This window comes from Bubalus bubalis, chromosome 9 (genome assembly GCF_019923935.1).
Source record: "Bubalus bubalis isolate 160015118507 breed Murrah chromosome 9, NDDB_SH_1, whole genome shotgun sequence".
Lineage (NCBI taxonomy): Eukaryota > Metazoa > Chordata > Mammalia > Artiodactyla > Bovidae > Bubalus > Bubalus bubalis.
In genome coordinates, this window is record NC_059165.1 from 42,906,339 (window position 1) to 42,922,616 (window position 16,278).

The 16,278-nt window shown below is 39.8% G+C and overlaps 1 protein-coding gene across 1 annotated transcript; it reads right to left on the reverse strand.

Annotated features, from left to right (window-relative positions):
* Window positions 1-2,270: 2,270 nt before the first annotated feature.
* Window positions 2,271-14,859, reverse strand: LOC112586854 (hepatitis A virus cellular receptor 1). Its single transcript, XM_025292358.3, has 4 exons — window positions 14,610-14,859; window positions 8,825-8,882; window positions 6,555-6,884; window positions 2,271-3,779 (listed from the first exon to the last, which is right to left on the reverse strand). The coding sequence occupies exons 2-4, from the start codon at window positions 8,868-8,870 to the stop codon at window positions 3,760-3,762; spliced, it is 396 nt and encodes a 131-aa protein (XP_025148143.3). The 5' UTR covers window positions 8,871-8,882; window positions 14,610-14,859; the 3' UTR covers window positions 2,271-3,759.
* Between the last annotated feature and the right edge of the window lie 1,419 nt (window positions 14,860-16,278).

Sequence of the window (16,278 nt, forward strand, 5' to 3'; positions counted from 1 at the left end):
AAAAGGTACTGTCCCAAGAAGATATTCAAAAGGCCAATAAACACATGAAAAAATTCTGAACAGTATTCTCAACAGGGAAATTCAGATTAAGGGATACTATTGCATCCATTATTAATGCTAAAATTTAACACATTGACAAAACCAAACATTGAAGGATGTGTGGAGAAATTGTGAACACTATATATTACTGGTGGAATATACAGTGGCTCAACCATTCTTAACAACTGCCTATTAGTTTCTCATAATGTTAAATTTATACCTACCCTATGGCCCTCAATTCCATGCCTACATATATTGTGAAAAGAAATGTCATATCTACAAAAATATTTGTACAATAAGATTGATAGAAACTTTGTAATAACTTAAAATAAGAAGCTATCTGTCCACTAATAGAAAAATGGATTTAAAATTTGTACTATATTTATATAATGGAATATCATATGGCAGTAAATATAAGAATACACTACTGATGAATATAACACCAGACGAATCTCAAAAACAATACAGTCAGAAAAAGAAGTCAAACACAAATATATATACTGTTTATATGTTATTATGTATTATTCTGTTTATATAAAATCCAAGAACAGATAAACTATGATTTTGCTTTGAATATCAGAATAGGGGTTACCTTGGGGGCAGGTGTGAGTATCAACTGGAAAGTTTTATGAGGGAACTTTCTGAAGTGTTCGATCTTTATATTTATCTGGGTGATTTTTATACACGTATAATCATAGATCTGCCTCTTGAGAAATTTATATGCAGGTCAGGGAGCAACAGTTAGAACTGGACATGGAACAACAGACTGGTTCCAAATAGGAAAAGGAGTTTGTCAAGGCTGTATATTGTCACCCTGTTTATTTAACTTATATGCAGAGTACATCATGAGAAACGCTGGACTGGAAGAAACACAAGCTGGAATCAAGATTCCCAGGAGAAATATCAATAACCTCAGATATGCAGATGACACCACCCATATGGCAGAAAGTGAAGAGGAACTAAAAGGCCTCTTGATGAAAGTGGAGAGTGAAAAAGTTGGCTTAAAGCTCAACATTCAGAAAACAAAGATCATGGCATCCGGTCCCATCATTTCATGGGAAATAGATGGGGAAACAGTGTCAGACTTTATTTTTCTGGGCTCCAAAATCACTACAGATGGTGATTGCAGCCATGAAATGAAAAGACGCTTACTCCTTGGAAGGAAAGTTATGACCAACCTAGATAGCATATTCAAAAGCAGAGACATTACTTTGCCAACAAAGGTTCGTCTAGTCAAGGCTATGGTTTTTCCTGTGGTCATGTATGGATGTGCGAGTTGGACTGTGAAGAAGGCTGAGCACTGAAGAATTGATGCTTTTGAACTGTGGTATTGGAGAAGACTCTTGAGAGTCCCTCCAGAGAGATGCAAGGAGATCCAACCAGTACATTCTGAAGGAGATCAGCCATGGGTGTTCTTTGGAAGGAATGATGCTAAAGCTGAAACTCCAGTACTTGGGCCACCTCATGCGAAGAGTTGACTCATTGGAAAAGACTCTGATGCTGGGAGGGATTGGGGGCAGGAGGAGAAGGGGACGACAGAGGATGAGATGGCTGGATGGCATCACTGACTCGATGGACATGAGTCTGAGTGAACTCTGGGAGTTGGTGATGGACAGGGAGGCCTGACGTGCTGTGATTCATGGGGTTGCAAAGAGTCGGACATGACTGAGCGACTGATCTATCTATGTACTAATAAAAATTGTTTAATGAAATCAAATAAACTGGAAAAGTACAGATGGACAGGATATACCATATTCCAGAAAGCCTGAAAGAGCTGATGGACACCAACGACTGCCATGGTTAAACAATTAAACTTCAAGAAGAAAAAAAAAAATTTTTTTTTCAAACCTGGAGGCAGAAAAAACTCAGAGGCTCTGATAATTTCTGACCCATTTTCTTGAAGAATAAAATGAAAATTTGTTTCTGATGAAATGATGAAATCCAGCCAATGAAGGCAGAAATCAAAATAGACCTCAGCTATGCAGAAGAAGCTCAGAAAAAACAATGTGGGGTGAGTACTGAACCAATTTAAATATAGTACTAATAAAAATAACACTGGGAATTAGGGTTGGGAAATATAAATCTTCATAGAAATTTTATAAATCTTAGTGAAATATTTTGAATATTATAAAATGTATTGAAAAGCAACTAATGCTTTGATAGAAGGACACGAGTCAATGAATACTGGATATAATTCAAATATGAGATTAAAAAATAATGAATCTAAACTGTTTAATGTTTCACCTCATTTTATTTATTTATTTTTTAACATTCAACAATTTTTAACAAATAGTGATCAAGTTTTAGACATTGTGTTTGACACCGGGAAGCCTCTATGACTAAGACACAGTCCCTGACTTTCAAGGTTTATATTTTGACAAAAATAATAAATCTGATGTTTGAACTTTATTAGGTTTTTATATTGGCATCATCATGGTTATCAGGGCTTGCCAGGTGACTCAGTGGTAAAGAATACACCTGCTAATGCAGGAGACTTGGGAGATGCAGGTTCAGTTCCTGGGTCAGAAAAAATCCCTTGGAGTAAGAAATGGCAAGCCACTCCAGTATTCTTGCCTGGAAAACTCCATGCGCAAGAGGAGCCTGGTGGACTACAGTCCATGGGGTCATAAAGAGTCAGACACGAGTGAGCATGCATGCACATCATAGGTAACTCACATCCTAGTATTAAATAGACATTGGTCAAGGTGCTTTATACATGTCTTATGGATTCTGTGCAATGGAGCTACAAGAAAGGTACATTATTATCCTCATTATACAGTCTAAGAAATATTTACCTAAAGGTCATTAACTTCAAGCTCACCTCTACTTCTTTCTGTCAAGTTCTCCTAAAATTCAATTTAATAGTTTTTTTTGTGTGTGCAAGAATGAAACAGGAGGAGGAAAAGAAGGAAGGGAACAGAAAAACTGGAATCCAACCTCAGCCCAATTGTTCACTAGCTGTGTGAGATGCTTAATTTTACAAATCAACTTGAATGGGGATGCCCAGATAGATGGTAAAATATTATTTCCATACATATCTGTGAGGGTATCTTTGGAAGTGATTAAAATTTGAATCCGTAGAGTGAAGATGACCTCCCTCACCAAAGCAAGCGAGCATCATCCAACCCATGATCCCAACCAGTGCAGGTGAGCATTATCCAATCCACCCAATAGAACAAAAAAGCAGAGTCAGGACACATTTTACTCTCTTTTCTTGAACTGAGACACCCATTTTTTTCCTTCTATTAGATATCTGACTCCTGGCTCTCAGGCTTTTGGACTCAAATTAGGATGTATTGCCTTCCCCACCCTTTATTTTCAGAAGTTTAGATTTGGAATAAATTATATCACTGGGTGTCCTCGTTCTTCTGCTTGAAGGGCAGATTATGGGACTTCTCAGCTTCCAATTCCAAAGAAAGGCAATGCCAAAGAATGTTCAAATAACTGTACAATTGCACTTATTTCACATCATAAGATTTTACTGAAATCCTTCAAGCTAGGCTTTAGCAGTACATGAACAGAGAACTTCCAGATGTACAGGCTGGATTCAGAAATGGCAGAGGAACCAGAGATCAAATTGCCAACTTATGCTAGATCATAGAAAAAGCAAGAGAATTAAAAAAACATGTACTTATACTTCATCGACCATGTGAAAGCCTTTAACTGTGGATCACGACAAACTGTGGAATATTCTTGAAGAGATGAGACTAGCAGAATACATTACTTCTCTTCTGAGGAATCTGTATGCAGGACAAGAAGCAACAGTTAGAACTGGACATGAAACAACAGACTGGTTCAAAATTCAGTTCAGTTCAGTTCAGTCACTCAGTCATGTCCGACTCTTTGCAACCCCATGGACTACAGCACACCAGGCCTCCCTGTCCATCACCAACTCCAGGAGTTTACTCAAACTCATGTCCATTGAGTCGGTGATGCCATGCAACCATCTCATCCTCTGTCATCCTCTTCTCCTCCTGCCTCCAATCCGTCCCAGCATCAGAGTCTTTTCCAATGAGTCAACTCTTTGCATGAGGTGGCCAAAGTATTGGAGTTTCAGCTTCAACATCAGTCCTTCCAAAGAACATTCAGAACTGATTTCCTTTAGGATGGACTGGTTGGATCTCCTGGCACTCCAGGGGACTTTCAAGAGTCTTCTCCAACACCACAGTTCAAAAGCATCAATTCTTCGGCACTCACCTTTCTTCACAGACCAACTCTCACATCCATACATGACCACTGGAAAAACCATAGCCTTGACTGGATGGACCTTTGTTGGCAAAGTAATGTCTCTGCTTTTTAACATGCTGTCTAAGATGATCATAACTTTCCTTCCAAGGAGTAAGTGTATTTTAATTTCAGGGCTGCAGTCACCATCTGCAGTGATTTTGGAGCCCAAAAAAATAAAGTCTGATACTGTTTCCCCATCTATTTCCCATGAAGTGATGGGACCAGTTGCCATGATCTTAGTTTTCTCAATGTTGAGCTTTAAGCCAACTTTTTCACTCTCCACTTTCACTTTCATCAAGAGACTCTTTACTTCTTCACTTTCTGCCTTAAAGGTGGTATCATCTGCATATCTGAGGTTATTGATATTTCTCCCAGCAATCTCGATTCCAGCTTGTGCTTCATCCAGCCCAGTGTTTCTCATGATGTACTCTGCATATAAGTTAAATAAGCAGGGTGACAATATACAGCCTTGACGAACTCCTTTTCCTATTTGGAACCAGTCGGTTGTTCCATGCTCAGTTCAAACTCTTGCTTCCTGACCTGCATACAGATTTCCTAAGAGGCAGGTTTGGTGGTCTGGTATTTCCATCTCTTGAAGAATTTTCCACAGTTTATTGTGATCCACACAGTCAAAGGCTTTGGCATAGTCAATAAAGTAGAAATAGATGTTTTTCTGGAACTCTCTTGCTTTTAGGATAATCCAGCAAATGTTGATAATTTGATCTCTAGTTCCTCTGCCCTTCCTAAAACCACCTTGAACATCTGGGGGTTCATGGTTCACATATTGTTGAAGCCTGGCTTGGAGAATTTTGAGCATTATTTTACTAGCATGTGAGATGAGTGCAGTTGTGTGGTAGTTGGAGCATTCTTTGGCATTGCCTTTCTTAGGGATTGGAATGAAAATTGACCTGTTCAAAATTGGAAAAGGAGTAGGTCAAGGCTGTGTATTGTCATCCTGCTTCATCAACTTACATGCAAAGTACATCATAGGAAATGCTGGGCTGGATGACTCACAAGCTGGAATCAAGATTGCCTGGAGAAATATCAGCAACCACAGATATGCAGATGATACCAGTTTAATGGCAGAAAGTGAAGAGGAACTAAAGAGCCTCTTGATGAAAGTGAAAGAGGAGAGTAAAAAAGTTGGCTTAAAGCTCAACATTCAGAAAACTAAGATTACTACAGAGTGAATAGATGGGGGAAAAGTGGAAATGGTGTCAGATTTCATATTTTGGGGCTCCAAATTCAATGTGAATGGTGACTTCAACCATGAAATTAAGACACTTGCTCCTTGGAAGAAAAGCTATGACCAACCTAGACAGCATATTAAAAAGCAGAGACCCCAGTTGGCCAACAAAGGTCCATATGGTTAAAGCTATGTTTCTTCCAGTAGTCTTGTATGGATGATAGAGGTGGACCATAAAGAATGCTGAGTACTGAAAAATTGATACTTTTGAACTGTGGTGTTGGAGAAGACTCTTGAGAGTCCCTTGGACAGCAAGGAGATCAAACCAGTCCATCCTAAAGGAAATCAATCCTAAATATTCACTGGAAGGACTAATGCTGGAGCTGAAACTCCAATACTTTGGCCACCTGATGTGAAAAACTAACTCATTTGTAAAGACCCTGATGCTGGGAAAGATTGAGGGCAGGAGGAGAAGGGGACGACAGAAGATGAGATGGTTTGATGGCATCACCGACTCAATGGATGTGAGTTTGAGTAAACTCCTGGAGTTGGTGATGGACAGGGAGGCCTAGCGTGCTGCAGTCCATGGGGTGGCAAAGAGTCAGACACGACTGAGCAACTGAACTGAACAATGTATACGCAACGAGACTGTTGACTGTTGTCAAAGTATCTATTTTATATATGTGAAATTCTCAGTAAGTCCTAAAATGTTAAGAAAGAACATTTAAAAATTCTCTTAAGATATCATCTTGAGAAAAGGGTAGTTCTTCAAATAGAATAAATTTAGCTCCATAGAAATGTTCAATATACCTCAGTGTGGAACAGTGAATGCATTTTCATTAAGCAACTAGAACTCCTGAAGCACTACTTTAGGAGATGCTGACTGGAAAGGTCCTCTAGCCTATGATCCTGAATCAAAATTAGTCTTAATATTTCACTCCACACAAATACAAGTTATTCTACTGAAGAGTTATTAGAAAACAAAACTTATAAGAACCTCCTATTTCCCTATTAAAGGAAGAGGAAGTTAATACCAAACAGAAAACTCTTATCTCTGGGAACCTACAGGAAGTGATCAAAGGAAGTAGGAACACAAACTCACCTCTTATATTCAACTCTTGAATGATTTTTATATCATTGAACCACCCTTTTTTCTCAATACGGCAGCAATACAAGCCACTGTCAGATGGGTCAGCATTCTCTATGGTCAAGGTCAAATTCCTTTCACCAATATATCCTCTTAGTTGATAACGTCTGTCCTTCTGAAAAGTGACTTTGTATCCATCAGTCTGGATAATGTCTTCTCTGCAGCTCCACCAAGAACATTCCCCTCGGCCCCAGCATGCGGTTGTGATTTCTCCAGCATATAAGCAGGGTAGCCTGACAGACTCACCGGTTCTTCCAGTCACTTGAGAGTAAGAGGTTACACCATCTGTAAATAAAGAGAAACCAAAGCATGAGAACATGAGGTCTCAATATTTTAAGTTTAATAATTTTAATTTTTTTCATATAGCTTATTTGGTTTGAAATTATATGACTGTATCATGAGTTTTTAGAATTTAGTATGAGCAAATTTCCATGTTAACATGTTCTTCAGCAGCATCACTATTTATTAGATATGATTGAAGATGAAAGGTCATATAAACATTTTTCTCGATTGATGAAAATGTCCTATGCTTCCCAATAGGACAGATTTTCTAGAGAAAGTATCAGGACAAAGGTCAGATATATGTTCAGCCATTTTGGTGAATATGATCAAACTTTTCTCCAAAAGATTTGATTGAAACAAATGACATCTAGTAATGCACGAGTATGTGGATATTCATCCTGTATTTGACAGGTATCCGTTTATTAAATATATAAAACATACTGGTGGCTTTTCCTTTCTCCTAGATTCAATCACTGTCTTAACTAAAATCTGGTTTTAAAACTCTATTGCATTCAAAGTTTTGATTTTCAATTTTTATTTGAATTTTCCAATGGCCATTGAACATAGTCACTTCATAATACCCTCTCTTATTTAAATTTTTTAAAAAAGTCTAATATTTTATTAAACATCATTGGCTGGAAAGCAGAAGTCTTGTAAACTCTTTAGAAGTCAGTTCTTAGGAAAATGGGTTTACAATACTTTTAGGAGAAACCAAGTCTTATGGGCTTTAGGGTCATTCCAAAAAATTTAAGCAGGGATCCTTTCTTGAGCTCTGTGCAATGAATCACAGTCCACTTACCCAGGCAAAACCAAAAAATTGGAGAATATTCAATAAAATACTAAATTTTGCCTCTTAGAAACAGGCAGGAAGACTCACCTGTGGCTGTGGCTTAAACACTGCGCATCGGCAAAAAGTTCCTAAAAGAAGTATGAGACTTAACAGCTAATCACAGTCAGGACTTCCCTGGTGGCTCAGACAGTAAAAAGCATCTGCCTACAATGTGGGAGACCTGGGTTCGATCCCTGGGTCAGGAAGATCTCCTGGAGAAGGAAATGGCAACCCACTCCAGTACTCTTGCCTGGAAAATCCCCTGGATGCATGGAGGAGCCTGGTAGACTACAGTCCATGGGGTCACAAAGAGTCCAATAGGACTAACTTCACTTTCACTTTTCATAGTTAGGACTAAACTGTGAGTCTGGGAAATGCTTTGGGAATAAGACACTCATTGTTACATAGTATAAGAGTATTTTCTTCACTGGAATTCTGATAATATTTAATTTGCTTAATATCATTTTGTATCACAAAGATAATACATATTAATTTAAAAAATTTGTTATAGAAGTATAATTTAAAATTGTACTTTTACTCATATTCCACCTGTAAAGATTGTTTTTAAATTTTAGGATATATCTATCATTAATTTTCTCCCCTATCTCATAGAATGTTTTGAATTAATATATTTTATTTATTAAAAAAATTTCCCATACAGCACAGATGGGGAATCTTAGTTTCCCAATGAGGGATAGAACCCACACCCACTACATTGGAAGTATGGAGTCTTAAGCCACTGGAAAAGAGGGAAGGTCATTCTCCTTCCCATCCATCCCCATTTCTTCTTCCCGTTCCCTTCCATGCCATGATAAACAATGGTTGCTGTTTACTACATACACATGAGAAGTTCATGCATAAACATGAACAACACAAATGGCAGCAGATGCATATGTGCTGTATCATGCCTTGTTCATCTAGCTATTGATTTTATAATTCTTAGTGTTTAAGCAATTTCTTTGGCTTAAGGTTTCAGCCTTGTTCTTTGCTTACCAGTTGACCCCATTATTTTTAAACAATGCCCTAGAAATCTACCCTGCTCGACCATACTTACATATCCGCTATATTCCCCCATCCTCAGGGCTTCCAAAGCACAGCCCACCTGTGCACCTACCTGTCAGAAGGAGTAGGAGGCCCAGGATGGCTACCCAAGGGTGCATGATGCTCTTGGCCTGAAAGAAAGTGAAAGCTGACTGGTTTATATGCTCCTAGGCAGATGGTATCAGATTGGACACCACTAGGTGGCTTTCCAGGGGTTCCAAATAGCTCAGGTTCCTTATGCCTCAGCACAGAAAAAATTGAGCCAGAGCCTGAGAAGTGATAGATGAGAAGTGATCCATTAAAATAGGATGTTTGTAAGACTTACAAGGAGACAGGTGAGCATTGTGCTGCCTCAAGTACTTAGTGGGTTACATTTGTATAATCAAAGGAAGAAAGAGAGGGGAGAAGACCACCTTCTTTTTCACTGTTAGTCTTCTTGGATGGGAGGATATTTGATCCTGTGTGGTGCATCCGGCACTGTCATGGCACTACGGAAAAATTAGCCCAGGTCTCAGGACAATGAGGGTTGTTCAGTTTGAAATGTCACATATCCAACTCTGGCAAATGTTTTAATCTCACAAATATCAGTTTCTTCTCCTTTATAATGAATGTAATAATAGAATCTACCCCAAACACCTGGACAAGGGCTCACAATAAGATAATGCTCTGAAAGCATCAAACCCAGCCCTTTCCTATAATAAGCACTCAGTAACTATTGCTTATCATCAACAACTCCAAGAATAATATCGATAGTCTGGAATGCTCCCCTATAAGATGATACATATGAAAGCTTTGGAAGTCCCTATTCAGCACTTACACTGTATCATCACAGTAATAATTATTTGATCAGAGGGAGGTGCCAGTCATCAGACACTGTTGAGACCGGCTCGACAAGCAGGGTTTCTGAAAGCACGATATGGCGAGAGAATGAAAAATAAGACATAAGTATTCAGAGAAAAGCGAGGATCAGGGGACCAACATCGCTCCAAGGTGAAGGTGCAGAAACTGAATCCAAGCCGACTTTATTATACTTTCAACCATGAATGAAAGAATATGTGGGGAGACTGGAAGAAACACAAGCTGGAATCAAGATTGCCAGGAGAAATATCAATAACCTCAGATATGCAGATGACACCACCCTTATGGCAGAAAGTGAAGAGGAACTAAAAAGCCTCTTGATGAAAGTGGAAGTGGAGAGTGAAAAAGTTGGTTTAAAGCTCAACATTCAGAAAATGAAGATCATGGCATCTGGTCCCATCACTTCATGGGAAATAGATGGGGAAACAGTGGAAACAGTGTCAGACTTTAGTTTTGGGGGCTCCAAAATCACTGCAGATGGTGACTGCAGCCATTAAATTAAAAGACACTTACTCCTTGGAAGGAAAGTTATGACCAACCTAGATAGCATATTCAAAAGCAGAGACATTACTTTGCCAACAAAGGTTCGTCTAGTCAAGGCTATGGTTTTTCCTGTGGTCATGTATGGATGTGAGAGTTGGACTGTAAAGAAGGCTTAGTGCCAAAGAATTGATGCTTTTGAACTGTGGTGTTGGAGAAGACTCTTGAGAGTCCCTTGGACTGCAAGGAGATCCAACCAGTCCATTCTGAAGGAGATCAGCCCTGGGATTTCTTTGGAGGGAATGATGCTGAAGCTGAAACTCCAGTACTTTGGCCACCTCATGTGAAGAGTTGACTCATTGGAAAAGACTCTGATGCTTGGAGGGATTGGGGGCAGGAGGAGAAGGGGATGACAGAGGATGAGATGGCTGGATGGCATCACTGACTCGGTGGACGTGAGTCTGGGTGAACTCCGGGAGTTGGTGATGGACAGGGAGGCCTGGCGAGCTGTGATTCATGGGGTCGCAAAGAGTCGGACACGACTGAGCGACTGAACTGAACTGAAACAATAACTCATGTGGCCTTCGGGGCCAAAGAACAAAATGATCATTAACCATTGAGTAATTAGGAAACAGTAATCAATAACATGGAGAAGGCAATGGCACCCCACTCCAGTACTCTTGCCTGGAAAATCCCATGGATAGAGGAGCCTAGTAGGCTGCAGTCCATGGGGTCACTAAGAGTCGGACACGACTGAGCGACTTCACTTTCACTTTTCATTTTCATGCATTGGAGAAGGAAATGGCAACCCACTCCAGTGTTCTTGCCTGGAGAATCCCAGGGACGGGGGAGCCTGTTGGGCTGCCGTCTATGGGGTCGCACAGAGTTGGACACGACTGAAGTGACTTAGCAGCAATCAATAACAAATCAGTAACTAAGATTAACATTCTTATCTATAGATTTTCCACCAGATATGTAAAACATGTGATTCTGAGACACCAGTTGAGAAACAGTCTGGGGTCGGTTTTCCAACCCCAGATCATATCTTGTTTTCAAGATTATGAACTGTTCCCTCTGGACTAGTTCCAAGAGTCTCATGCCTTATAGCATCCAGTTTATCAATGATTATAAATTTCTTTTGTGGCCCTTGCTGGGGCCTGCTTTTCTTTTATTCTTCCTGTGTCCTACATCTCCCCCTTTTTGATTTTGCACATGATGAGAAATGGTGAGAAATGTTAGTTGCTGTTGTTGGCTTCATTGTCTCTTGATCATTCTTCTCCAGACTATACAGAAACATAAACACATAATTAATAGCACTCCCATAACCAGAGCAATTCCATATCCAAATGTCTTGATCTGTTTTAAGGGATTAAAAGAAAAAAGATTATTAGCAACAGTATCAAGAAAATCTGATCCAGAAATTAGGTCAAGATGTTTATTAAAAGCTTTTATTATATCTTTTTGTAGATATTGAATATCTACAAAAATATTATCTTGGTTCAATAGGTGTTGTTTAACTTTATCCCATTTGAATTGAGTCATCTTATATTTGAAAGCAGTTACACAAAAGAAAGTATAGTTCCAATCACATCTTAGTCTCACCTGTTTTTGTAAACTGACTAGTTGATCTCCTAATAAAATAACAAATTTTTGAAGGTTGGCTACTTGGGAGGCCAGCTTTCCATCAATTATTTGTTGAGTGGTTCAAAGGAAATTGGCATCTTTATGTCATTCTTATACAAAATGAACTGTTTGTACAGATGTATGAAGAGCCATTCCGGCTACGGCTGCCGTAGTGGTAATAGCTATAATGCCTAAGATGGGTGCAATTAGCAATACCAGAAAACGTTTAACACATTTAAGATTTTTCAATATTTCTTCAATAACATATAATGTAGGGCTTTCTTGCCAAGGTCATTGTAAATCAACTGGAACCCATATGCCAGTTCTGATTTTAAGAATGTAAATACCCTGCCAACTTTCATTAAAAGGAATGGTATTATTTATACATGTATAAAATGAACAGTTAGGACATGTTACTAATCCCAAATTGGGATCATATTTTGCTGGTCTGATCATAAAAACAAACGGAATTCTTACACAAGTCTGAATAGTGTGGGTAGAGATTTTTGTAAAATTAAAGGTAGCTTTTCGGTCATTTAAAATATATTTAGTATATTGTTCCTTCAAGCAATTAGTGCTTTTAATGCCATGGGTATTTTCCATATTTCATCATGAATAGGATAATGATCTAAAGGAGACACAGGGGGAGCTAATCCTATCCCATGCCATATGAGGGGTTGACTACCATAAGTACTAAATGTCTTATCTTTGTATACCCATGGAGAAGACACTTCAGATTCTATAAGTTTAGGGGTTCCTCAGGGTCCACAATCGATAATGGAGCATTCTGCAACACTTAATAATAAGTGACTTTCTGATCCTTTGCATAATTTCCATCTTAACCAATTTTCAATACCATGGCTAATTTCAGTAACACAATCAGGAAGGTCAGGTGGATTCATCATGCTCGAAGTTTCTTCTTTTTCTAAAAAAAGTTAAGAGCAGTTAACAGAAAGAGGGAAGTCTTATCATCATTTGATTCTTTGACAACCGACAGCCACTTTTGATATCCTGTTTTAAGACATATACTTCCAAAACCAACACAAATAGGAGTGGCATCAGAGCCAATAGTATAATTTATCAACTGACCATCTTCTTCCTTTACAGTCTTTTTTAATGTGTCCCAATTTTTCATGTTGGTGACATCTCATATCTGTCTTTTTATTAGCTTTAGATAATACTTGAGCCAGAAGTTGCATTTTATATGGTTCTGACCCAATATCTTGGCAAACTTTAAGATATTCTTCTAGAGGGGCAGCCTGTGTTTTGAGAGGCTGAATCACCTTTTTACATTCTGAGTTAGCATTCTCATATGCAAGAACTTGCATCAGCAAATCTCTCAAACCAGGTTGTGCAACTGTTTTATTTAAATTTTGACATAACCTGGCAATAAAATCTACATAATGTTCCCCCATTTGATTGTTTCATTTGAGTAAATGAAATTGAGGCTTGTCCAGGTGGATTTATTCTCTCCCAGGCTTTTAAACATATCATTCTCACTTGAGTGAGTAACTGATTACTAAATTGTAACTGAGCTTGAATGCCAAAATGTGCCCCACTACCCATTAATTGATCAAGTGTTGTATCAACTGGCGGGTTGGCTGTTGCAGTTCTGCGAGCTTGTGATTTGCTTCGTCTTGCCACCAGGTCCTAAATTGTAAAAATTCTGAGGTGGATAGGCAAATTCTGGCTATCATTTCTCAATCATAAGGAATTAACTGTTCAGCTTGTGAAAGTCCCTGAATTAGTCCCATGATATAAAGAGAATTAGTTCCATATTAGGTACATGCCTGTTTTATCTCCTTTATAGTTTTAAATGGTATGGCATTTTAATCGTAATGCATTCCTCCTTGTGGGAATTGAGGATCTGGTGGGATTTGGGTTACAGCCACAGGGGGAATTAAAGCGTCTTCATCCCCCTGCAATTGTGCCATACAAGCTCACTTTTGTAAAGGCGTCGTTTTATTAGGCACATTTATCTGTGGTTTAAAACCAAATCCATCATCCCAAGGGTTTTCAGGATTGAAAGGAGGGGGCTCGACAAAAGGTGCATTTGGTGGAGCAAGAAAGATCTGTTCTTGACTTCTATCATTCTTTTGGCTCTTATTTTTCATTTTTATTGATTGTTTCTCTTCCTCATCACCTATGTTATCATATAAATTCATTTCCTCCATTTGTTCTTGTATTGTTCTACAGAATCCCCTGAATCTGAGGCTTCAGATTGCAGCAGTCCTGCTGCTGCTGCTGCTGCTGCTGCTGCTGCTAAGTCGCTTCAGTCGTGTCCGACTCTGTGTGACCCCGTAGACGGCAGCCCACCAGGCTCCCCCGTCCCTGGGATTCTCCAGGCAAGAACGCTGGAGTGGGTTGCCATTTCCTTCCCCAATGCATGAAAGTGAAAAGGGAAAGTGAAGTCGCTCAGTCGTGTCCGACTCTTAGCGACCCCATGGACTGCAGCCTACCAGGCTCCTCAGCCCATGGGATTTTCCAGGCAAGAGTACTGGAGTGGGGTGCCATTGTCTTCTCCCGCAGCAGCCCTAAAGCTGTGCTAATAAGATTCCCTACTGACTATACAGACAAAAGAATCTTTTCTTTGCATTGTTAGGCACTGCGCAGGCAACGCATAACTTCGTCCCATTCCTCATGCCTCAAAGTCCCTTTATCTGTATCTGCTGCTGCTGCTAAGTTAGTTGCTTCAGTCTTGTCCGATTCTGTGCGACCCCAGAGATGGCAGTAGCAATATTTTTTAATGGCAGAAAACAATTCTTTAAAAGAGGAGTGAGATATCTCGACCCCCGAACTTTTAAACGAAGTTTTTAACACTTGCATATAATCACTATGCTTAGAAGGATTTTGCCCCATTATTACCCTGATTGACAAATCCGCAGGGGTGCACTTAGGAAGTACTTTCCTCTTCCGCCTAGCTGGCCAGATTTCCCTGCGTTCTCCGCGGCTAGGAGCGAGCTTCGCAGTCTGGATTTACTTTGGGGTCCCTGTTTCGGCACCACTTGTCGAGACAGGCTTGACAAGCAGGGTTTCTGAAAGCGCGATATGGCGAGAGAATGAGAAAGAAGACATAAGAATTCAGAGAAAAGCGAGGATCAGGGGACCAACACCGCTCCAAGGTGAAGGTGCAGAAATTGAATCCAAGCCGGCTTTATTATACTTTCAGCCGTGAATGAAAGAATATACGGGGAGTTAAACTATAACTCATGTGGCCTTCAGGGCCAAAGAACAAAATGATCATTAACCATTGAGTAATTAGGAAACAGTAATCAATAACAAATCAGTAACTAAGACTAACATTCTTATCTATAGATTTTCCACCAGATACATAAAACATGTGCCTCTGAGACACCAGTTGAGAAACAGGCTGTGGTCAGTTTTCTGACCCCAGGATCATATCTTGTTTTCAAGATTATCAACTGTTCCCTCTGGACTTGTTCCAAGAGTCTCATGCCTTATAGCATCCAGTTTATCAATGATTATAAATTTCTTTTGTGGCCCTAGTGGGGGCCTGCTTTTCTTTTATTCTTCCTGTCTCCTACAAGACATCAATCCCCACTGAGGCATCTGTAGGTCCATCCAGCCCCACATTTCCAACTTCCTGTTAGACATCATCCAGGGGCACTTCAAACTCAAGATCACCCAAATAATTTTCATTCTTCCTTCTGGAGTTCCTTTACCAGTGAACCCATCACAACACCTACAATCTCAAGTACAGAGAATCAGTCACCCTTCCTTCTTACTCCAGTCACCAGCTCCTCTCAGTTCCAAGTCCTAAATGGCTCTGACTCTGTTCCTTCTCTGCTGTTACTGCTGCCATCATTCTAGCTGACACACTCCTCTCCTGTCTGAATAGCAACAGCAGGAGCCTCCTGGGGAGCCTCTCTGCCTCCAGGTGTACTCCTCTCCAACATAGCTTCCACAGTCTTGCCAGGACAATATTTCCAAAAAACAGAGTTGAAAGTGCCATTCCCTTCTCCAAACACGTGAACAGTTTCTTAGGACCCTGGGGTCAAATCTAAATTCCTAAGTCCATCAATCAAAGCCTTTAAGAACCTAGGCTACTCCTAGCTTCCTGTCTCCATTAGATTAAACTAGACTTAAACAATCACAGAGATTCCATGCTCCTATAAGTCACCCTATCTCTGCTCAGACTGTTACCCTGCCTGTTTACTCTGCTCAATGAAATGCTCTCATCCATGAAGAGCCAATTCAAGGATCTTTGGGAGAAATCATCCTGGCCCTCCTTTCCCAATTAGACTCCTTCTCTCCTTCCTTTGGGTCCCCAGGGCACTTCTTCACACATCTACCCCCAAATAAAGCCCACTGAGTGGTTATTTGCTCCACCCAAGCCTGTGTATCCCACACCTTTATGGACAGAGGTCAAGATTTCCTCATTTTGATATGTTGTGGTCCTTGCATAGAGAAGCAACCAGGTAAGCCATGCTTAATGAATCATAGATTCAAAAGGCCTTTACCAAGTATCATGCTACATATTTCTATGTATCCAAATGAAGTCCCAAGAAAAAGATATACAATCTCATCTCCAACCACTTTTCCCTC

Excerpts from the sequence above, each read along its gene's own strand:
- LOC112586854 (XM_025292358.3), bottom strand. The coding sequence starts at position 8,870 with ATGCACCCTTGGGTAGCCATCCTGGGCCTCCTACTCCTTCTGACAG. Across the intron at positions 6,885-8,824 it reads CCTCCTACTCCTTCTGACAG|ATGGTGTAACCTCTTACTCT; the intron begins GTAGGTGCACAG and ends CTTTATTTACAG. Across the intron at positions 3,780-6,554 it reads TCAAGAGTTGAATATAAGAG|ATTCCTCAGAAGAGAAGTAA; the intron begins GTGAGTTTGTGT and ends TCCTGCATACAG.